General features: G+C 42.6%; 3 protein-coding genes across 10 annotated transcripts in view; 2 read left to right on the forward strand and 1 right to left on the reverse strand.

Moving 5' to 3' along the window:
* The window catches only part of LOC126561502 (2-oxoglutarate dehydrogenase complex component E1), a 189,470-nt gene that overhangs the window by 164,070 nt on the left and 2,472 nt on the right, over window positions 1-22,928 (forward strand). The window lies entirely within an intron of this gene.
* On the reverse strand, window positions 874-15,565 carry LOC126563621 (thiamine transporter 1-like). The gene is made up of 6 exons (XM_050220266.1): window positions 15,357-15,565; window positions 6,631-6,718; window positions 5,898-6,111; window positions 3,453-3,677; window positions 2,375-2,864; window positions 874-1,201 (listed from the first exon to the last, which is right to left on the reverse strand). Exons 1-6 carry the CDS (start codon window positions 15,563-15,565, stop codon window positions 874-876), a joined length of 1,554 nt encoding a protein of 517 aa, XP_050076223.1.
* The window catches only part of LOC126561449 (potassium voltage-gated channel subfamily KQT member 1-like), a 174,622-nt gene continuing 171,120 nt past the window's right edge, over window positions 19,427-22,928 (forward strand). For 2 of the 4 annotated variants that reach the window (XM_050217599.1, XM_050217598.1), the window contains exon 1: window positions 19,428-19,894. In XM_050217599.1, coding sequence (XP_050073556.1) covers window positions 19,509-19,894 — 386 coding nt within the window. In that variant the 5' untranslated portion in view covers window positions 19,428-19,508. Of the gene's footprint in view, window positions 19,895-22,928 lie in introns of all 4 variants that reach the window. The other 2 variants (XM_050217597.1, XM_050217600.1) reach the window with 2 other exon arrangements.

The following is a 22,928-nucleotide window of genomic DNA, read 5'->3' on the forward strand; positions in this document are numbered from 1 at the left end:
GATGGATGCCTTTGTACCTCGTCCGCACAGCTGACGGGCGGGGGAGCTGACTTTTCGTTGGTTGGCTGGTGGGAAGGGGGGGGTGGGGTGCGATGAAAAATAATGTTTTGTATATGATGGTTTAGCAGCTTCCGTTGTGAGCAGTGGGACGGATCGGTAGCGGTGGAGAATCCACACTGGAAGCAGAAAGAGTTGACAGGAAAGCTTCTTCTCCGGAAGGTCGATGATAAATGTGAACCCGAAAGCTATACCCATTGCTTTTCCGGGTTATGGGGCACTCGTGCTATTCCTTGCATAAGAGAGAAAAGGAGAGGGCGTGAGAGTCCGCGCCGGAAGTTGAAGGATTTCCGTGGCGTCAGTTTTCATCCCCTGGCGGTGGTGATGGGAACACGAATGGACATGGGGTGCAAGCTGGAAGTGTGTTTTTCTTCCACACAACCCGCTCCGATACCGGATCGTGCTCCGATGCCCTCCGATAGCCCGCTGCTGGTGGCTCAATAGTGGATGAATACCACTTTTTGTAGCTATAAAGCAACCGTTCTGCCTTCTTGCGATTCTCCCAACTGGATGTCAGGGACCGGTCAACCCCCAATTTCGGCGAGCACTTGAGGATGAGAAGTTTGTTTTGCTCAACGATTGACCGAAGTGTTTCCGGTGTGTTTTGGTGCTATTGGTGTGGATACAGTTTCAATTGCTCTGCCTGTGAATAGCTTGTTTTCTCCTTCCGCTTGCCATACGGTGTCACGCTGACAGAAGCGAAGCAACGCCCAACCTTACCGTGAAGTCTGCCGCTAAATGACGAAGTTGTGTTTCGAGTCGGTTTTTTTTTGGTGTGTGTGTGTTTTTGTGCTGCTGCTGCTGCCACCGTTTCTTCTATTCCATTCGGCCACTTACGGCCATCGATTCACACCGTGTGGTAGCCGGAGCTGGTGAACTTTCTGGGATGGTTGCGGTTGCTTCCTTTCGTCGCAGGGGCCACTGCCGGGACACACTGGCGACGATGGCAGCAATTAGGTAGATTATCGACAGTGCCAAAAAGTAGCCACCGTACACCTTGAACTGGTCCCGTGGGTCAAGCATCAGGCCACGTTCGGAGATTGTGGCGAGTGTTAGCAGCGCCTGTACCCCGATCGCGACGAACGTATTGATGCCGAAGATCAGCCCAAAACTGTCCTCCTCGAGGTACTTTGCCACGATGGCGCTGAGGAGAGAGAGAGAGAGGGAGAATGCGAAACGGTTGGAGAACGGTTCAAATATCACATAAATTGTTTGGACGAATGTGAGTTGAGCTTCAAAATTGGGAAAGTCGTATCACACACGTGTGATCGAGTTATGTCGCTGCAAGGTGTGCTTTTAATTGATTTCCTGGACATTGGGTTTGTTCTACGGCTGCTCGAGGCGGTGCTATTTTTGAAGCCGTGAAAGGAAAGTTTATTTGACTGCCTTTCTCCTCGATTTTTTTCACATTGAAGGAAGTGTTTTTGTTAATTTGAATGCCCGTGTTGATTGGTTTCCATTTTGTTTGAGAGTATTGTAGAGTGAAGAAAGGAAAAAAAGTTTATTTGCGAATACAGTTGGTAACCATTCTATGGGTCCTCACGGCTGAATAAAAATTTTACTTGAAAGGTTTGTAAATAGCAATGAAAAAAGCTCTTGAATATTTAAAAAAGGTTTCGCGTTATTGAGACATTTATGCTAATACTCTTTGGTAGTTTCTGGAAGAGTTTAAAAGAAAATGACTTAAAGATTTATCGTTTCCACATCAACTCTCTTTTCCTCTTTTTTTCTGCATAATTTCTTCGAAATGTTGAGCAACAGTTTATTACAGTTTTCAATTAAGATTAAGGCACAAGAAAAAAAAATCCTTCATTTTGTTCCGCTCCGAAAACAAAAAAATGTTTTGGCCACAGTGTTTTCGATAGCCTGGAAAAGTTACGGCACAAATACGAATTCAAGCGCCTTATAATTTACAACGCTCTTCACTGCAGCCGTACGGGCGACTTTGGTTTGTTTCCACTTAAATTTCATCGCTTTTCTCGAACCACGGCCATTCCTGACCGGAGAGCTTGTTGTCGCCGTTTGGCACGATTCAATTAGGGACGAACTACTGCGAGCAAAATGGATGATTTGGAGTAGCAAAAACAGGGGAAAAGAAAATGCTTAGTGACACAAAAAAAGTGCAAAACAATTTGCATATTGCTTATTGCTGTGAATTAAAGCGTTCGTTGCTCGTGAATCATTGGTCAGTTGAGATGTTGGTTTTTCGCTGTGTGGCGAACGGGAAAGTCAGATGAAAAATTGAATGTGGGGTAAGATGGAAAAGTAATCGAAACTTTGCCCAGCTCAAGCGTGTTGAAATATTTCTTCGACTTACCTTGCCATAGTGACCATGAACAGGTACAGTGTGCCGAACAGGATGTACAGCACGTACGCCACCCAGATGTTGGTGGCAAAGCCGGAGTAAAAGATGAGCCCACCCTGCAGCCCGGAGCACACGGTCAAAATCCAGAGGGCCCACTGTTCGAAGATTCGATTTGCGATGTAACCGGCCGCCAGGGCGCTTATCGCACCGAGTAGCGTTAGCAGTGCCTCGGCACCACCATTGAACAGCGTGCCCTGGTCCTGGTCGATTTCGTGCCACAGTAGCTGGACGTACACCTGCACCTGTATGAAACCGGCCATCGCCAGCGCCCACCATAGGCTCCACTGGACGACGGGTAGCTGCCGGTAGGCGGAAATGAAATGTGTCCACAGAAGTCGTACCGCGCGTGAGGCGGAAAAGCGTGCCTTTGGTTGGGTGGCCACCGGTACATCTTTCAATTCCCCATTTTCGATGGTTTTGCTTTGGTCACAGGGGGAGTTATCTGGATGCGAAAATGGATTAAGGATTTGTATTATTTGCTGATATGGTAGTTTTTAATGATTACAATGTTTTTGTCGAGATCTGTACAGTAAACAATTTATAAGAGTGGTAATAAATTGAATATAAACATAATAAAATTTTCAAACTAGAAATACGGCCAGGCCGGTGTTCTCCAAATGAAAAAAAAAAAATCATTCTAGAATTTGAGTAATACTTAAAAGACGTAGTGTCTTTAATAAATAAATAATAATTAAATAAACAAATAAATATACAAGGAATACATAAAGAAATAGAAAAATAAATAAGCAAAACAGAATTTGGGTAGATTTAACAAAAAGTTATAGATTAATCAAAATATCATTATTTTGGATAAAATATTTAATTTTCGATCCATATTTGATATACTCTTTTAAAAGACATTTTATTATTCAAAATAAGTGGCTTTCAAACAAGTACGACATTTTTATTTTACTTATTTATTTATTTTAGTATGACGTTTCTACGCCGATTTTAGGATTAAAGTTTTATGTTATAAATAAGTGCTTTTTTGGGAATGTACATTGTGCTAGAGAGGGGAAACGTATCTTACCAGGAGACTCGTTGGTAGAAAATTTGTATGAAACATCCAATGCATTTTCCGCGGAATGTTCCAATGCATTACCACTCTGTTGCTGTTGTTCGTGCTGGTGCTGAGAATCAGGATCGCAAGCCACTGCTCCAGTGGTCGGTTTAACGTCCTCGTCGCGAGAGTAGAAGTAAACACTCGTTTTTACCGGTGGCAGGAAAAATGACCATAGCAAAGAAAAGGCTTGCGCTGCAAAAGAGAAAGCATGCACCGTGTACAGCATAGCGCGATACCAGGCAGTTGCTTCGTTTGGATGCAAAAAAAACCTCTAGCCAAAGCACAATAGTTTGTGCACATCGGTAAGGACTTAAGTAAAACCCGCGGGCCTGCGTTGGTAAGAGTGAAACGGAAATAAAATGTTGTTCCCCGGTAGCCATCACTTTCGCTAATGCAACAAGCAACTGCAACCGGGAATGCAGAAGCACACACCGGAAACACACTTTATCACGTTCATCAGCAGGCAGGCTTGCTGGATGGTGATTTGTACGGTGCGGTGTTGGTTTCGTGTTTGCTTCCTTCATTACACACCAGCTGGCATGTCCCGGCTCTTATATTGCATTGCACGTGTGCGAATGGTTTTGCATCCACTCCACAGCGCGTGGGGAAGCAACGCGAGTGGAAATTTCTTTTATCCGCGCACTTCATAATGGAAGTAAATTAAAACTCGAACGAGAAATGATTGTTCACTCGCGACGGACGGGAAATGCTTGCCCTTCTTAATTATTGCTCCTACTTGATCGGCTTACGGGATTGTGCGGGTTAAACAAAGCGACAAAGGGGTGAAGTTGTTAGTTGCCAAGCACACGTCTTTATGAACTTGTAAGCATACGTTTTTTAAACAATCGATCTAAATATGATTGATCGGCTCAGCGAACTGCTTAATTATTTTATTTATTTTATTCTACTTTCTGGTGTATGTTGATAATGTACATGCAGAAATTCAAACAAAAAGAATAAATTTTCATCCATATTTAACATTGCTTAAATTACTGTTAAGCATTGTATTCTTATGAGTAAAATAATGGATTAACTCGCAACATTTCGTGCATGAAATAATATTTAAATTGATTTCTGAACTTTAAATAACCCCCAACATCTCTCAAGAACACATGTCCTCATCCTAATAAGCCAATACCTTGAAAACGCGCTCTAAAGCTCATCCTTCCAATCAGTCTCCAAACCTAAGGCGGAAAAAATATTGATTTTGCTCTCTCTGAAACCTCAGACAGAATGCCAACCACTCTGGAACAATCTCAATCTTTGATGAAGACATCAAAGTGACACTGGACCGAACGGTTGCTGTCGAACAAACTTTAAGTTGATTGATGGCCAACGGTTAGCCGGCAACTACATCCCTAAGGTTCACATGCAGCGCAAGTAAGCGGAAGTCGGTAAGACAGCAGGCAAAAATATCGATCAATCAAGAAAAAGATTGGAATAATTGTGAAGTGCCTTCCAGTGTTGGGACTCGTGAGGGGAGGCGTTGTGGTTTGCCAAAAGCATGGATAACTTAAATGGATATAAATGAATGGGATCTCTTGTAATGGTGCGTCTATTAAGGGATTGCAAACTAGCCCATTGGCTATTGGTCAGCGTTTATCGAGTGGGATCATTGTGGTTGGATTGCATAACAATGATGTAAGTTTTTCATGTAGGAAGGGGAAACAGGAATCGAGGAAAGAGGTCGAAGACAAAGAAATCAATTTGATTGGCATAAATGAGGTTAGCAAAGGGGGGGATCAGAAATCGTCTTGGGACGGATATGTTACATTGCACGGATGATTGAATGTTAGACCCCGGGCTGGTCAAAATGGAAAATAACGATTCTTGTTTTATTTGGTTTGGGTGTTAGTGGGTGAAACGAGATATCAGAGCTTTGTATCTCTAGCGGGTTAGAAAGCGTGTGTGACTGCAACATTGGTACGGTGTTTGATTGCCAAGTATGTGAATGTATTATTCGTCTTGACTTAACGACCTGCTAGGTCATGCCGGTATTACAATGGCTTACGAGTTTAGATGAGGTTGGATGAGGCCCGTTCTGTCAGTCCTGTGAAAGGCTGTTTGCTGTTAATTCTCGATAACTCTTGAGGTATATCGTATGCCGGCAGATATGAATATATTACAGCAAATTAACTTATACTTTGCCTCATACATATAAAATGTTTTTCCCCAAAAATATATGGAGATCTTCAGAGATACCAATTTTTAAACAACTTATCCATACTCTAAAGAGCAGATCTAGAATTCCGAATGAAATTTATCTTTGTCGTATATTTTACAAGTCCTATGATCTCCAGCACGATTTCTCCTGTTGGCGTCCTGCGTTCTTCAATATACATTAGTTTGGGCGCATCCCATGTCATTACTACAGCACGTTACCACACAGAAGCACAACGATTTTCTACTTACTGCCGAGTGTAATGTAATTCAGGTCGCGTACATTCATGGCACCGGTCGAAACCAGAATCTGGGAGATTACACCGGACAGGAAGCGGCCGAGTAGGATGGCGGCCCGTGTGTTGCCAGTCACCTGTTGATACTTTTCCCGGCTAATCTTGGCATAGATGTACGTGTAGTAGGCAACCTCCGAGGCCATGTAGGCACCGTACAGCACTTGTACGACCTTGTGGAAGGAGCGATAGAAGAAGATCGGTAAGACATGGGAAGACCAAAACCCAAAACAAACAAAAAAATCCCCTAAACGAACGATGATAACGATGCAATTTCAGCACCGGTATGCGGCGAGACTCATTTCCACTGCTGCCTGAGAGTTAATGTACCGCAGCGAACGGTTCAATAGCCGCCGTGTGTACGCTGCTTGGCAGAACAGAACCGAAAGAACCGATGGGAAAGTGGTTTAGAGCATCCATTCGCAGTATCTCCTACTCACGGAAATGAGGGTTATTTTTTGTTGCCCGCTGATCAAGGCACATGATGGATACGCTCGTGTCCCTACCACGTGTAGCACCGGACGGGCTCGATGGCATCAGCTGGCTGGCCCACTTGTTGCGGTGGAGAAAATATTTTAGCCCACAATTTATGTTCGCATATTTACCCTTCCCAGCGTGCCTCGCAAATCACTGTGCATGTATGTGTGCGAGAGTGTGCATACCGGTGGTCGTATGCATCGGGAGATACTAACCTGCAGTGCAGCCAACGATTCCGTCCACAGCAGCAGCGACCAGATGACGATGCCCAAGCAGGCGGAAAATACAATTATCGATTTGTATCTGATGACGTACCGCGTAAGGACAAATTGTCGGTACCGATCCGGCAACGCAAACGGGTACAGCCGGCACGCAAGATTGGAGCCCATGCCCATGAACGAGGTTTTCGGAACGGAAAAGAGAGAGAGAGAGAGAGAGAGAGAGAGAGAGAGAGAGAGAGAGAGAGAGAGAAATGTGACAAGTGTTAGCAGGGAAGTGAAATTAGCAGATGAAAATGGCGGACGGTGGTACGGTGGACATAGGAGAAGGAAGAAAAAAGCCATTACGCATCGTTGAAGCGTGTGCGGATGCGGACAAGGACCGTTAATGAAACGTTAATGTGATAAAACGTGGGCGCTTTGTACCTGGTCCGAGAGCGGGTTCTCATAAGCTGTGGGCTTCAGTGGATTTGTAACGAAGACGACACGGAGCCGAAGGTTTGAGGTTTGCTGTGCGAAAAGTGTGAAGGTGAGTTTTCCTTGTGCTAATGAGGGTTTGTCCCTTTCGATTTGTGCCGTGAGACAAAAACCGGCTCAAAAATTGGTGGCGAAAAAATTTGCTACAGACCGTTGTAGAACCCCTTACAGCTTAGGAAGAAATTGTATGCCATTAGAATTAATTGGCTGAAAAGATGCGTTCAAACATATTTTGTCAACGATGCAGGAATATCAATGAAGAAAATAACAGCGTCGCGAGCGGGAGAGCATGGTAATGAGTTTTCGATTGTTTTTTTGCGACTAGAACTTATTATACTAACGATTCACATACAATCAAGCTTCAATATTTGCTTGAATATCCTGTCAAGGTTGTACGCAAGTCAAGTTGTAGTGCCTAAGAAAAGAACGACTGTCAGGCTCGTTCTTAAATGTTAGTTTCTAGCTTAGTTAGATTCTAGCAAGACAGGACTGTTACCCCTGATCAAATCCTATCAGGATTTGTAGTAACTCCTGATTAAGTCCCATTAGGAGTGTACGCTGAAATCGTTTTCCACCCTCGGGAAAATAAAATGGAAATTTGAAACTTAAATCACTAATTAAAACCTCCTGAGGATTGTTGTGCACCTCGCACAACAAAAAGTAGCAGAATGCTTGTCAATTATATTTGATTTATATTTAGTAGCATAGATCTGATTCAGAAATGTATCGTATTATCTTCATATTTCAGTCTGTTTGAATGTCACAGTCTGATGAAGATAAAATATGTGCTTGTCGGAGGCTCTGACCGTGATAAAGCCCGCCGCGGAAACAGAGTATCAGTTGATGGCGACGATCTTGAGGTGGTAGAGGAGTTACTATCTTGGTACGATCGTAACTTCGGACAACAACGTAAGCAGCGAAATTCGAGGGCGCATTGTTCAAGGAAATCGTGCCTACTACGGACTCCACAAGCTCCTGCGATCTAGAAGACTCCAACAACACACGAAATGCACACTGATACATCCGTTAGTCTTCTACGGGCACGAGTCCTGGACTATAGTTTCGACCACGTCTCTCACTCCTTAATTCTTCATGAACTATCCCAATTAGGTATAAGACACTTCTTTGTCTCATGGTTGCTTTCTTTTCTGTGTGATCGTTTGTATTATGTTAAGTATAATAACGAATTCTCCTACTCTTTTTCCTCCTCTACTGGCGTCCCACAAGGTAGTGTCCTTAGCCCTTGTTTGCTGTTTGTTGTTTGTTATTTTCATTAATAATGTCAGTACCGTGTTTCCAAATGATTGTTTCCTATGCCATGCAGATGAGTTAAAAATCTTTTTCAAGGATTGCCTTGAGTCTCTGCAAGGCATCATTGACTGTTTCTCTAATTGGTGCGCTCGTAATCCCCTTACCCTATGTCCCGACAAGTGTAGGGTCATTTCCTTTAGCTGATCCCGAACTCCCATAGCATAGCTACCCCTATGCTCTTGACAATCAGTTTGTTAACCGAGTCACGGCTATCAAAGGCTTAGGAATCTGGTTGGAAAAAGAGTTAAAAGTTTCCGTGGTTGGGAGAGCTTGGAAGACGCTGCCTCTGGAGTACTGCTCAGTAGTCTGGTCTCCCCCAGCGAAAACTTTTATTGAGCATTCCCCCCGCCTCAGTACGAGTCCAGGTGTCAGCTGCTGAGACTGGATTCGTTGGTAATTCGCTGTTCTCAGGCCCAATCAACCTTTATTGCCGCTCTCCTTTTCGGTCATACCGATGCTCCTGTTTTGTTATCATGTGTTCCATTTTACATCCCTTCCCGTATCCTTCGTAATCGTCCCCCTCTTGCGATCCCAAGTCGTCGTACCTCAGCAGGGCGCAAAGTTAGATGTAGGTTTTAGCGAATAAGTTAATTCTGTAAACCCGCGAGGCAACAGAAATAATAATAATAATAAATAAATAAATAATAAATATACTGACGGCAGACTAGCCATTTTGCACTCGCCATTTTCGAACGGCGGGTGCTAAGGACTATCTTTCTCGGTGTGTGCGAGCAGGGCGTGTGGTGAAGGAGAATGAACCACGAGCTAGCAGAGCTGTTCGGCGGTGCTGATATCTTGACGGTAGTCAAAGCCGGAAGGATACGAAGGCTGATGCACGTGATGAGATCTCGGACTCATGCATTACCAAGAAGGTGCTCGTTAGCGACACACGCACAATGCGTAGAGGAGCATAGCGACAACGTTGGCTGGATCAAACGGATTCAAACCTAACGGAGATCGGATGCAGTCGTGGATGAAAGACTGCAGTCCTAGACCCAGTCTCCTGGAAATGCATTATGTGTTATGTACACGCATGTTGCGTGTACAAAACATAAATAGCCATGACTAGGCCAAGAAGAAGATGATGAAGAAGAAGTAGAAAAAGAACATTTTTTTTATAAAGTGAACAGTGGGTCTGTTTATAAAAAAAAAATATCTCTGGCATAAAAAGGTTGTAAGACATATGAAATGCTTACCTGTCTGTCAATAGTTCCAGACACATCCATCTTATTTGTGTTTAAAACACTTGTAAGACGAATGGTGTGGCTATACACTTCTCTTTTAAAATCTCTTATCCATTATTTATCAGCTGGATAATTTATTTTTCTTCTTCTGTGGCACTATAACCTCGAGAGGTCTTCTGACTTCCTTTGGCTTAATTTTGTTTGATATCTTCTTACGTAGTTACATTCCGGACGAGATTCGACACCCAGTCCTGCCGTATAAGTGACGTTTTAAATTTAATTTTTTTGCACTATTTTGTGCAATTCTAATATTCCAAAATTTTCTGCCAGTACACGGAACGATAAAAATGTAATGGAATGCTCAAAGGCACAAAAAAAAAATCATTATGCCATAAAAATGTAACTTCATTAATAAAAACACGAGTTTTGTTACGCTTTACACACTACGCGGTAAGATAACAACATGCGGCAAGATAAAAATATATAAAAATCTATGTTGTTTTTACGATCATTTTCATGTTCGCTTACTGTTCAGCGCGCGTTCCACGAAAGAGTTAATCTCGTTTGTTGTCAAAAGCTGCTGTTTAAAATATGTTTACATGCGCTGCAAAAGCATAAGCAACTGGTGCAACCATGAAACTGTAATCATGGTCCTGTTGTTGCGGGCGAATTTTAACCGTACCGGGTAAAAGTTGGCAACGACAGGTTCATACTTGTGCACCAGGAAACCTGACTGACCGTTCTAGTGGAGCACACCAGGACCACGGCTTTATGGTGGTTTAATTTTTAATTTTTCGCCATAGCAAACCAAACACAGCCGGAAAAGTAGATTGGTGGAGCTGTACTTTCCTGCTGAAAGTGGGAGAAGCGGACGATTTGGATATTTTGTTCCAGGCGCAACACGTTTGGGAAGTTAGTTACTTCTTAGTGCTGTTTTGCCGCACGGTTGACATTGAAAACATTAGCTTACAAGCAGCGGGGAAGCTTTTTTAAAGTTTCATTTAAAAATTCCTTAAAGCACATACCTTTATTTATCATTTATGGCAAGATATTTTGCAAAATGATTTAGTGACAAACAAAGGTTACAAAAAAATGTGCATTTTCCGCTCGGCTAGCTGTCCAACACACGTACATGACAAGCATTTTCTTGAGGCCAAAGTTGAAGGGTTTCATTTTATTTTGTGACATAAGTTCCATTCCCAACCGTTACTCGACTCAAATTGCATTAACATTCCACCGGTGAAATTGAATGTGTTTCCCAGTAGCAGTACTAGCGTCCGTGTCTCGGGTGAAGTTTTTGCAGTACACTCGAGCTCGAGTCAGTGCAGAACACTGACCGATGTTTTACGTTTGCGTCTCGCAAGATCAGCCATGGTCCGAGATGTGTCCTGACCGGTTTCGTGGAAAAATGTCCCGTAGCCCCCGTAACCCCTTTCGCAACAATGACATTCTTGTTCAACTCAACCACTCAACCAACCTACTTCCGTACTGTGCTGTCAGTAGGCTAGCCTGTCAGCAGCAAATGGAGGAACTGGTCTGTGTCAAGTTTTTCCCAGAACTAGATAGAACTAGATAGGTCGTCCAGTGCTTATCTTAAATATCATAGCTAATCATTATCAAAAGCTCTTGGTGAACGATTTTCTTCTCACCGTGTCGTGCCGGCAGACTCAATCTCAACGCTGTGTCGCTGTGGACAACTGGACACTTTGGCGCAAAGTTCTGTGAGTGTAATTAAATAACTAAATAAATTCGACTCCATTTACTTCGTTTGCTATCTCGGCCAGTGGCACCCAAATAGAGCTGTCCTTCTTAACTGGGTCCATCATCTTGGGGCGCTGTTTGCATTGCAGCTTTCGGTCCGGTTCTGTGCGGCACCCTGTGGCCCGGTGCTCAGCCCCCATCGAATGTGGATGTGTGAATTGGACGGAAATAAACGATACTGCTGTCACCGGAAGGGAAAATCAATTTATTCTATGCTGCTGAAGAGCTGGTTCTGGCGCTGCTACCGCTGCTCATCAGCCATGGTGGACAGGGACTGCCTCTTTTCAGCAGTATAGCTATGCGAAAGAAAAAAAACAGCTCCACTAAAGAACTAGGAGAAGGAGAAAGAAGCCGGGCTTGTGCAAGTGGTAAAAGAGCAACGTAAAAGCTCTGCCCTGGCGTAGCTTGACGAGATAAGTGTTGGAAACGATTTACACCAAACCTTTCTTCTCACTTGTAGTTTCGCTGGCAGAGAACCTTCGTCTGAGAAGTTTGTTTACGTTCGGAGGTTCGTGAAATTATTTAAAGAGTTTATGGTTTGAAGTGTCTGCCCCGGGTTCCCCAACCTGCCTTTCCGCGAGGCAACGATAAAATTGAAGTTTTTGCACGGATGAGACTTCATGTGTTTCGTTTCTTCCTCATCACAAGAGTATGTTTTGACTTTTTCTCTTAGGCAAGAAGCTGAAGATTTCCGGCTAAGAAATGTTAAAGTTTTTGGGGAGCCCTTTTTTTGCCTTGCAAATCGACACACACACACCCACAACCATTCCGGGTGCTCATTTTATGACATTTGCACAAAAAAAGTGCTGGAAAAATGACGCCAGCTCGCGGCTGCAAAAACGAACCGGGCAATGGCGGGGAAAGTTGTCAGTTTAATTTGGCAGTTTAAGTGCTGTTTTCGAAGTGCTGTTTGGTGAGGTTGGAAAGGGAAGCGAGAGTGTTTGGGACAGTTTCGTATCGCTGCACGTAAACCATCACGCATTTGTAGTTGGTTGTATGGTAATGCAGATTGCCTTTAGCATGTATGTGTATGTGTGCTTTCTTATTTGATTCGTTTTCTGCTAACCACATAAAGAACGGTGCGTTGTGCCTTGCAAATGAAAACTGCAACAATTTAAGCCCTCATGATGCAGGCTCAGCGATACGATCGGATCGAGGAAAACATTCCTCGAGCAGATGAATTCAGTCGGTAAAATTTGCAAACTAGAACGGAATTTGGTTGCAATAAACTTCGTGCCCGAAAGCTTTGCAACACGAGAGATAAAGTTTTGTTGAAAGAAGTTTGAAATTTCAAAGCAAATAGCATGATATTTTGCTGCATGTGGAGCACTTATCTGAAGCCAGCAAGGTCTTTTGAGATATATTGTGTTTATTGCTCTTCATTTAAGTTTCTCTGTGATGCTTGAGATCTCGCAAAGCAGGAGTTTGCATGAAATGCATTTTGTATTTTGTTTTACAACCTTTACCACGTTTATTGGTAAATTATCTGCTATTAGATTGCTGCATGGATGCAGAATTGTGCATTGAAGGTATTTTGAGTGTTTTGCTGATATTTTATTCTAGTTGCCAACGCGGTGGCCAAAGTCGATATAGTGGTATAGGCGACATTGTTACCGGTCTTCAGACAGCAATCCCCGCCGTCCGGATCGTCCCCGCATAGACTCTATTGAACTACGTGGTATCGGCAAGTCTAGTAAGCCATCTGATGGCCGGCATGAAGGCCAAGAAGAAGTTGCCAACGCAGGAAGTTTGTTCAGTTATCAGATGAATCTCATACTACATTGTTATTAATGATGTTGAGATAAATCGTCTTAAAGCTTCGTACAGGTATTTTCAATCAATGCAGAAAGCGGACTGCTATTTCTAGAATGACATCTAAGGACCATGCCTACAAGATCTTTAAGCTCATATTATCCCATATGGAACCATAGTAGTGATTTAGAGGCAATCGTCAAAAATACGTTATTATATATCCAAATGCTTTGACAATACGGCATTGGACCGTCATAATCAATTGTAAATAAAAATATCCAAATGCTTTACTGTCAGCATTTTAAAGGACAACTTTAAATTTATTTTAAGGTATTTTAAAAGAAAACCTGCACATGACTGAATCCACGATAACACATTTTTATTATTATTATTATTATTATTATTATTATTATTATTATTATTATTATTATTACTGTTTATCGATCGTCCTCCGTTTACGGCTTAACGGCAGGAGGATTACAGTTTTACAAGACTTATAAGTTACAGCATATGTAACTTACAGATAATTAATTCGTAGTTAGACGAATGCGTAACAGATTTTTAAACGTGAAAAGAGGCTTATAAAAGTCAAACATGTGCGAATGCGTGCTGAATCGGCGTATCATGGATTTTAGGGGAGCATTATATCCATACTCCGTGCGCGATCGCGTAACAAGTAACATTATGTGATGTCAGGCGGATAGTCTGGGAACATTACATCTAAGTTATCCTAATAAATCATCGATAGTTCCTAAAAGAAGTCCTGCTATGCATGTGGCTTGATGCAAATATCGCCGATGTTCCATGCTCGCTCGATGCTCGAGGCCTAACAGTTGACAACGCTTAGTATATGATGGGAGGGAGGAACTATCGGCCCATACTAACTTACGATTCGCGAAACGTGTGAACTTTCTTTGGGCAGCCTCAAATCCGTTTATCCATTCGTTAGTGTATGGACAGCACACAGCTGAGCAGTATTCAAGGAGCGATCTAACCAGCGAGCAATACAGAGCTTTTAAAACACACAGAGTCATCAAAGTCACGAGTCAGTTTGAATATTAAGCCTAGAGTTCTATTGGCGCGGTTGATAACGTTGTCGTAATAAAGTCCGAGGGACAATTTTTGGTCAAATAACACACCTAGGTCGCGCATTTGTGCAGTTCTTGAAACGCGTACGCCGTTTACAATAATCATAATTAACCGTTGATTTCGCACGCGTAAAGGACAAAACGAAACACTTTTCGGTACATAGAGACAAACACTTGAGGACGCACCAGTTGTTGAACATCGAGACAGCTTGCTGTAGTTTAGCACAATCTTTGGTCGATTTTACGGGCATAAACAGTTTGACATCGTCAGCGTATAGCAAATAGCAGTTGTCAGGTAGAAAAGAGCATTAGCATTAAAATTACCACACACACACAAGAGATCTTAAGGTTTCCGTCGATCACAGCTCGACAAATAAATGACACCTTGTGTGATAAAATGAATGGCTTTACCTTAATTTATCCTATCTTTTCTAATTTGTAAGTAAACATCCAAACCTTATCACCATCATCGTGCAATATCGCGATAAGAAGTGCAGTATACATGTACAATTAACACGTTCTGGGCGTTTTCTTCATACGCTGGAACATACAGTTGGTTCGAATTTCACATGTTTGAGTCTCTACGTCAACACTGCAGTATATAAAAAAATGTACTTAGAGAGAAGATCTAGCACTAAGAAGAGGAACGTACGTGTCGCGTGCAGTACCGATGCATCTTCAATGCTTTCAAGATCCTTCACTCCGAAGTTTAACAATCTTCGGGAAGATTTTCTGAGGGGGTTTCTAGTTCAATCTTGCTCTAAACCATACACAACCTCCTAGTCGTATTTGAATGAGAAGCTTTTAAATTTTCATTCTGAACAAACCCATTGAGAGAAACATTTTTATAGCAAATAAAAATGTATCGCAATATAGATTGAATCATTCGTTCCCTGTTCACGGGCAAAGGATTGCCGCATCTTTAGTAGTTGGGTGTAGAAGTAGAGAAATGCAATGTTAAAAACAAGATCACGATACATTTCACAATAAGATCTTAACCAGCGGAGCCGAGTGGCTTATTTCCCGGATATCCCGGTCACATGCACACTACCACTGGTAACCTCTCACGGCACGGAAGTAGGTCACTGTATGGGATTCTTTCCACATCCACCAACACTTTCCATCGTACCATCGTTTCCCGCAAACCTACCTGAGGACATCCGTGAGCAGAAACATAAACACCAACAGTGCGACCTGGCTGTACGTGCCGATCGGATAGACGTCACGGTTCAGCTGCTCCGGCTCAATGTCCCGCCATTCGCCCGAAAGGAACTCGGTGACGAATGGTTCGGAAACGCGCAGCTCGCGGAAGAATCCGAAGACGCACAGCAGCAGGGACACCCGCAGCCATGGTTGCATCGCTTCTCTCCGTCGGTGCAGCGGGCAGACCGAGATGGTGCCGGTGATAAATTCTGCGTTCGCCAACGATGAGACGGGTTGTATGTTGTATGCTAACCTTTACGAGCGACCACAGCACGGTTTCTGCATGTGGTTCGTTCGTTCGCGCGTACAAAATTGCTGGCTGGCAGTGAGATTTGTTACCGCGTGGAAAATAAATTGCACGTGCACATGGCCGCCTTCGTTCCACCAAGGAGTGGGGAGGAGAGGAGGTGGTAATGTTCTTTTTCACAACCAACCAGACACACAGTTCGTACACTGACACTCTCCGTAGGCTACATTCCATCTGCGCCAGACGGTTTGCAACTGCCGTGCTGGGCTTCACTCCATTCTTTAACACACTCCGCCTTGTCTTATCTGCTAAAACGCTTGGATTTCAAAGTTGCAGAGGACGCAGTACGGTGGTGAACGAGGAAAACGGTAGAAGGTGCTTGTCGGTTGCATTTGAAACGGTTTGAATATTATTTGATGACGGTGGATTTATTTCACCTCGTGGCAAAACCCCAAACAAATGCTCGCCCCACTCGACCGCTCTTGCTAATTGTGTTCCGCGCATTGAGATCCAAGGTGGTGTTATCTTGAAAAATGATACACGCCGGTTTCTTCCCTCCCATTATCGTGATTGCTTCAGCCGGGCCGAGAGGGAGTTACCATTCTACGTCAAGGTAACCTTTTCCCACGATGAAACAGCGTTCAGATCAGTCGCAAGCGTGGATAAACAAACATTGGCGCGAGGTTGGAACAGTGATGCATTTTGCTCTCGTCAAGCGTTCAGCTGAATTGATGGTGAAAAATAATGAATTATAAATATTTGTACATAAGTTTCGCTCCAATACTGATGAACTTAATCACGCTTCTTGTAATTTGAGGATCAAGCCACAAGATAATTAAGCTAAATGCTTACTAATTATGTTTTATCGTGATACTAACCATTGGATAATGGGAACGGTGACTTAAACCGTATGAGCATTTACAGTAGACTGCTGATAATGAATTGCATTGCGCGATAATCTTGTGCAAAAAGAGATAAGGCAGCTTCATTTCCTGCATGGAGATGGGGGCTGGATCGGATTTTTAATTTGTCACGAGCTTAAACAACATGCATTTTGCATTGAATTGTTTGAAATTGATTTAAAAAATTAAAAGCAGGTAATTTGGACTTTCCATTCGGACCCTCTTCCAGTCCGACGCAGGACTGGAGAAAAACAACCAAGCAAAGTAAGTCATAAAAACTGATTCTTTATGTATAAACTTTATGTTTTCAAGGAAGACGGTCTTTTTTTCCTTTCAAAATTTTTCAAACCGTCACCAACTCTATTCGAAAGCACCGTATTGCTGTGAGCTTTGGCGCCGGCTAGCGTCACAACCTTGCAAAGAATTGTGACAGTCAAGAATAAATTTACACGTATCGCCATGAAATCATTGCTTCGACAGTCTGACGTTCTTATACAACTCATAGATGTTGATAGCCAAGAAGTGCGCTTCTCACATGCGTAAGAATGTTTCCACTGCTAAGATACAAGCCAAAAATATTGTCGTTGCTCTCATCCCTGCTGTACATTGCATTTAATTTTTTTTTAAATAAACAAAATAAAAAATAAATAAATAAATAAGCTCTTCACAGTCGACAACAAGACTTCAGGTAAAACTTTATTTAATTTAACGAATTTGAAAAACAATGTTTGTTGTACATCGAGCATGGTTCTTCACAGTTCATTTCGAAAGCGCTTGCATGCACTGTAGTTCATTCGTTTGGATGAACGTGTAAGCTTCCACGTAATTCACCACCGTCAAAGCTCGACTCGAAGAAACGTAACTTGCGTAGTATGTTGCACGCTAGCTTTTGCGATGCTGCACGCAATATGAGCTTTGTATAATTTGTGGTTGTTGCAGACTCGATTTATTTACATTGTTTTGAACTACTTCTTTAATAATGAACGATGCTTTTTAAAACTTCATTTACCTTAACATGAGTTTTGTTAAAGAACAAAAATTTTATGAATTATAAAATTTCAGCTCAATTGCCATAGCATATACTTTTTAAATCGATTTAATGTATGAATCCTTGCGTATATGTTGCAACGTTTTGGGATTAATGATTCAATCCACCACACACTGGCCGCGATTTAGGTCCCAGCGTCAGCACATTAAAACAATCCCTCAGACAGACCCGGCAACCCGGCAGGGAGCCGATTAACGGAATATTCCATTGCCAACCGTAGGCTTCGGCTGGTCTGCAGTAATCGGCTAATGACTCGACAAGATAAAGCGGTCGAATTGATGGCGGCGTCTACCAGCCTGGTTGCATGGAGATGCAAAAAAAAAGTTCATACACTTTAGCAATCACCGGTAGGGGGTGTCGATTGGTGTGGTTGTGTTCGATTTATGAATTTTAATTAATCACTTGGCAAACTCACTGAACTTGCCAGGCCACAGCAGACGACTGTCTCTTAATTCAGGCGATGATTAGCGATCGTGCTGTGGATGCTGAGGAAGGTTGGAAAACTAAGCGATCCGCGCCGCCGTACGCAAAACTGCGATCAGTCGGAACAGGTTCCAAGCTCGATTTCGTTCGAGAAATTGCTCTCTTGAAGAAAGACTCAAACTGCTCCCTTAATTAAAAATTTTGTTCGATTGGTGGTGCGCGTGTCCATCTTCCAAGCGAGTCGTGGGTTATGCATTTATGCGTGAACTTTGCCGCGAGACGAATGATGGACAGGATCGTTTGGGAGCGATCGGTTGACGCAATCGCAACATCATTTGACAAATGAATTCGGAGGGACAGATGATTGAGGAAGCTGGATGTTAAATTGATTTTAATTTACCACATCGCTTAACTCGATTGCAGGCAAAGTTGTTTACTGACCAATCGTGTGTACGGCTTTGCCGGGAGCATGGAGGTGGATTGATCGTTTGGTTTTATTTTACTTTCTAATTACTGGTGTTGATTTTTAGTACGCTTCCCACGCGATAACGGTTGATCAGTGGTGCGGCGGGCTGTTTGCAGCGCTCGATCATGCCTATTAACATGTCAAACGGATAAATGATAAGATCATGTGTCATAATTTAGCGTTGACATGTTCAACTGACAGCGTCTGTCTGCTACTGAGTTTAGCGACGTAAAGTGCGTCAATCTTGCCAGGGAGAGAAAACTCGTTCCAGGCAAGGTTATCCTGAAGCCTATGTAAATAAGCGAAAACAACAAGTTTTGCAAATGTATGCGAAATCTAATGTTAATGAATTGATAGCAATGCATAATGGGTTGGCAATATAGGGATATCAACAAGACAGTTTTGCCTGATTGAAGGGAACAATCACAAAATATCAGACCGAATTTTTCGTTCTGAGCAATTTAAAGAAATTTTTCACAATGAGAATTTACATTTATATGCATTATTGTTAGGAACAAAAATTGAAAATTGAAAGATTGAAAATGATTTGAACTGTCCGTACTGAATAGTTATTTGTTCTCTTTTATTTACAGTTGACAACATTCTTCGTGATATCTTATAGTACCTCGCTTGAATCCCTTTTGGCAAATATGGCCCAACGCTAACAAATGCTACAAAACCTTGTTCACTCGTCGTTGAACTAAAAAGTTCATCTTCATTGAATCACTACACTTCAATTTATGGGAGCAACTTGTTGAATATGAAAGATGCCGTAGTTATGTAGACCCTGAAGATATAAACCTCCCAAGTGTAACTTAATGCTAGAACCTGGTCACATGCGTTAACTAACACAGCAAACAAAAAAGCTACCAAGAGTTGAATAACGAAGCCAAATGAGAAGCACCGCAATGGAGGACCTGTTCGAGAACGAAGCTGCATCGCCCGATCTGGACGGCCAGCAAAAACCCTATAACGGCGGTAGCGGAAAGAACGTATCGTTACGTATCCTTTCGATGCCTTCATCGCCGCTTCCACCACCAGTGGCCGGTATGATGCCATCCTCCCCATCGGCCATCTCGCTATCGTCGATGAACGCGCGGGACACACGCCACCGTTCGTCCAAGGATCGTGTGTCACGCCGGACCACCAGAGTTAGCACCATCAGTCCCGGCGGAAGCAGTGGTATGGTTGCTGGCGAGAACTTTCCCTCAACGGTGGCCACCATCGATGAGAGCGTCAATGATGGTGGCAATTCACCGACACCCGGCAGCCTTGCACCGTGCAGCAACACCACGGTCGTGAAGAAATCGAAGGTTGACTTCGTTCGGTTCGATTCGACCGAAATTCACTACACGGAAAATGAAGAGGTGCGCAAGAAGATTTCCGACGAGATCAAGAGGTAAGTGAAAGAAGAAACGGGAAACAGGAGGGGGGTGAACAAAACCGGGACCAAACCAAACACTCGTGTGTGGGGTTGTACAATTTCTTGAACAATATTTATTTTGCACCGGGTAAACATGAGCAAGCGCTTAAACGATGTGGATCGCCCATCGCTCGGCATCCTTAATGAACGATCGTTTGTCGCGGGAGTCGTGATGTTAAGTTTGATCATGGGCCATCCAACAGACTGCCAGCAAAGGTGGTAGCTAATTATGAGCGTAATGATAATAAGTGCGTAATGCTCACGATTTCCATTCCGGTGCAAAAGAGCATCGCAATCTCGCACACTCCTCCGAAGCCGAAGAAAAGGATGTATTTGTCTTGGAGGTGGACAGAATGATGCGCCGGTAATTTGCTCAGCAAACAGCCGACGTCTCGAATGGGTTAGGGATTTGTTTTGTGGAATTTAAACGACACATCACGCGACTGAAATTTGTTTAGCTTGAGCTAAATGGCCGATTAAGTGCTGGGAATACACACGGTGAATAGGGATTACCCTTTAAATTTGGGAAGAGATGTTTTGGTGTACCGTTGAGAAGTTTTGCATATTTGCAGACAATAATTTTATTCGGAAGCTGTAGATTACAGATAATGTCTGGAAGGGGCTTGAGCAAAATATTCACCCCTGAATATTTTACAAGGGATGCAAAATTCTTTTAAAATTAACCCTAGAATAAGGAGGTATTTTTGGGAAATGAATCTTAAGATTTTAGTGCATTTAGTGTACAGATGTTGAAATTGAAACTCAAGATTATGTTATAGAAAAGAAGATAAATGTCTAGTTTCTTAATAAGTTCAAAATGAGGTTAAACTTAAAAATGTTTCGTATGTCGGTCAGTACTTGGCCGAATGTATGAGAAACTTGGATTTTCATATACAAATCAAAGATGGCTATTTATTAATCATCGAAAGCCATAAGATATGAAAATGAAGACATGAAGAATAGGTCATCTGAAATTGAGTTGATTTTAACATGAATCTAAAACTTAAACTCAGGGATTTATTTACATTCCAGACCGGCAATAAAATGTCATCTGGGACGGTTTCTAAAACCTCTCCTCACAAATGATCATCGAGCTCGATCTCTCCGGATGTTATCGAGCCAAGAAGAAAAAGAAGAGATCCTACCGTAATGAAATATCCTCGGCCATTGATCGCCTTGATCTGCAGACGGGTTCAGATATCCTTTGCTAAGGTTTGCTGCCAGGTAAATCCTAGTGGAACATGTCTCTGCACTACCTTGTTCTGAGGTCAGAAGTCGGACATTTGAATTAGTTTTTCTCGAATCCCTCCGTTCCAATGCTAAATCTTCCTTTATCATATCCCTCCTGCTAGATTGTATTGATGCTCCATCTCTGCCCTCCTCAATCCCGGGTTATAAAGGGTCCTTACTAGAAGAGGGGACTCTAGTAAGGACCCTTTACTGCGTGCGCTGCAAGCCTTTAACTCCACGTCTCACCTTTTTGACTTTCACCTTTCCTTGATATCCTTTCGTTCCCGTCTATTCTCATCCTTATACGTTTATCCCTAAAAGTTCGTTAGGCTAGGCTAGGAAATGTTAGGTTAGGGTATTTTGCAGTGACATTAGGTTTAAATCAATTTTTTTAATCAATTTAATGAAAAGATGCTTTTGATAATGCACAACAATTGGAAGGATTTTTGGTTGTTAGTCCTGGTTTCAGTACACTTATTTATGGAATAAATAGTGCTTTATTAAGTGACAATGCAGCGAGGAGTCATTGCCGCTAAGTTACTGGTAATTTTAATCGATTGAACATGAATTGATAAGATCGTTTGGATATGTAAAGACACAGCAGAACGGTATTGTGTTGAATCTGAGGACTCTATTTTTTAGCGATTGACAAAATAGCCTAAAATTCGTTTTACCGTAATATACCTGCTGCAGATGAAGAGGTAATTTTCTAGCGAGTTTAAGCCACGCTGGAAAGCCTTGAGATTAGATGATTTATCGAGCATTTTTCCTTTGTGTTACAAGTGGCAAATAAACATCTCTAAACGATAGGCTTATATTAATCTTCCAAATGTATTTTGAACCTGTTTTTGAAGTTTGAATTCCATAACTTCTCATATATAACCAAAAAAGTAAATGACTTTTGCAATTATAACCTATCAATATTACTTGATAAACTTGTAAATATTACCCATCTTTGTTGCCCGACCTTAAACGCACAGTGAAAATAATTCTCGTTAAATATTTGGACACGTACCGTGCTCGGCACCGAACACATGTTTTTCCGCCTTGCCATCGATCGTACCGCCGTGCAAATGCAGGGAAAGTAAAAGCGAAAGAAAATGTTCGCTTTGCGACAAAAATACCGTTTCCAAATTTAGGATCTGTAGTACGACTCCCGCTTATTTTTACCGTCCGTCGTTACACGATGCATGGCCCGTTTTGCATGCCCGTGGTATACCGGTGTGTACGGGGGTTTTGAAGTTCGGTACCGATCGTTTGCTACCCGGCTTCCAAAACAAACCATGAACTTTCCGATCGGCATACGAGTGGCTTGCAGAGAGCGAGAACGAAACAGCAAGGCGTAAGAAAAATAAACAAACATAAATGCATTCTTGCCGCCTGCCGAAGAAGCTGATGAAGTTCCAAGTTTAGCGAGTGACCTTTACTGGAGCGCTCGGGGATGGTGGTTGGACTGGACCTTTACCATGGTGTACCATTCTTAGGCCCCATTCCCGTAACCAAACAAACTGCATCCATAAAACATTCCACGAAATAACGAGCCCGACGTTTGAAGCGAAAAGTCAGCGTTCGTTGGTTTTTTGGGATGTAAAATACTTTCCACCATTCCATAGGCGTACAAACACTAGCCTGCACGCCTGCACGTCGGTTTTCAGTGTGCGTGTTTATGTGTGAGTATATATCAGGTGGTTTAAAACGTATTTCACACTCTCTGCGGGGTACGCGCGAATGACGTCACTCGGGAAAACATTCTGGCCGTCACATGTGGTCAGTTCGATTT

Source organism: Anopheles maculipalpis, chromosome 3RL (assembly GCF_943734695.1).
Source record: "Anopheles maculipalpis chromosome 3RL, idAnoMacuDA_375_x, whole genome shotgun sequence".
Taxonomy (NCBI): Eukaryota; Metazoa; Arthropoda; class Insecta; order Diptera; family Culicidae; genus Anopheles; species Anopheles maculipalpis.

Coding starts and splice junctions, on each gene's coding strand:
- LOC126563621 (XM_050220266.1), bottom strand. CDS start 15,565: ATGCAACCATGGCTGCGGGTGTCCCTGCTGCTGTGCGTCTTCGGATTC. Junction 6,112..6,630: donor AATCGTTGGCTGCACTGCAG/GTTAGTATCTCC, acceptor TCCTTCCACAAG/GTCGTACAAGTGCTGTACGG. Junction 3,678..5,897: donor GAATTACATTACACTCGGCA/GTAAGTAGAAAA, acceptor TCTCTTTTGCAG/CGCAAGCCTTTTCTTTGCTA.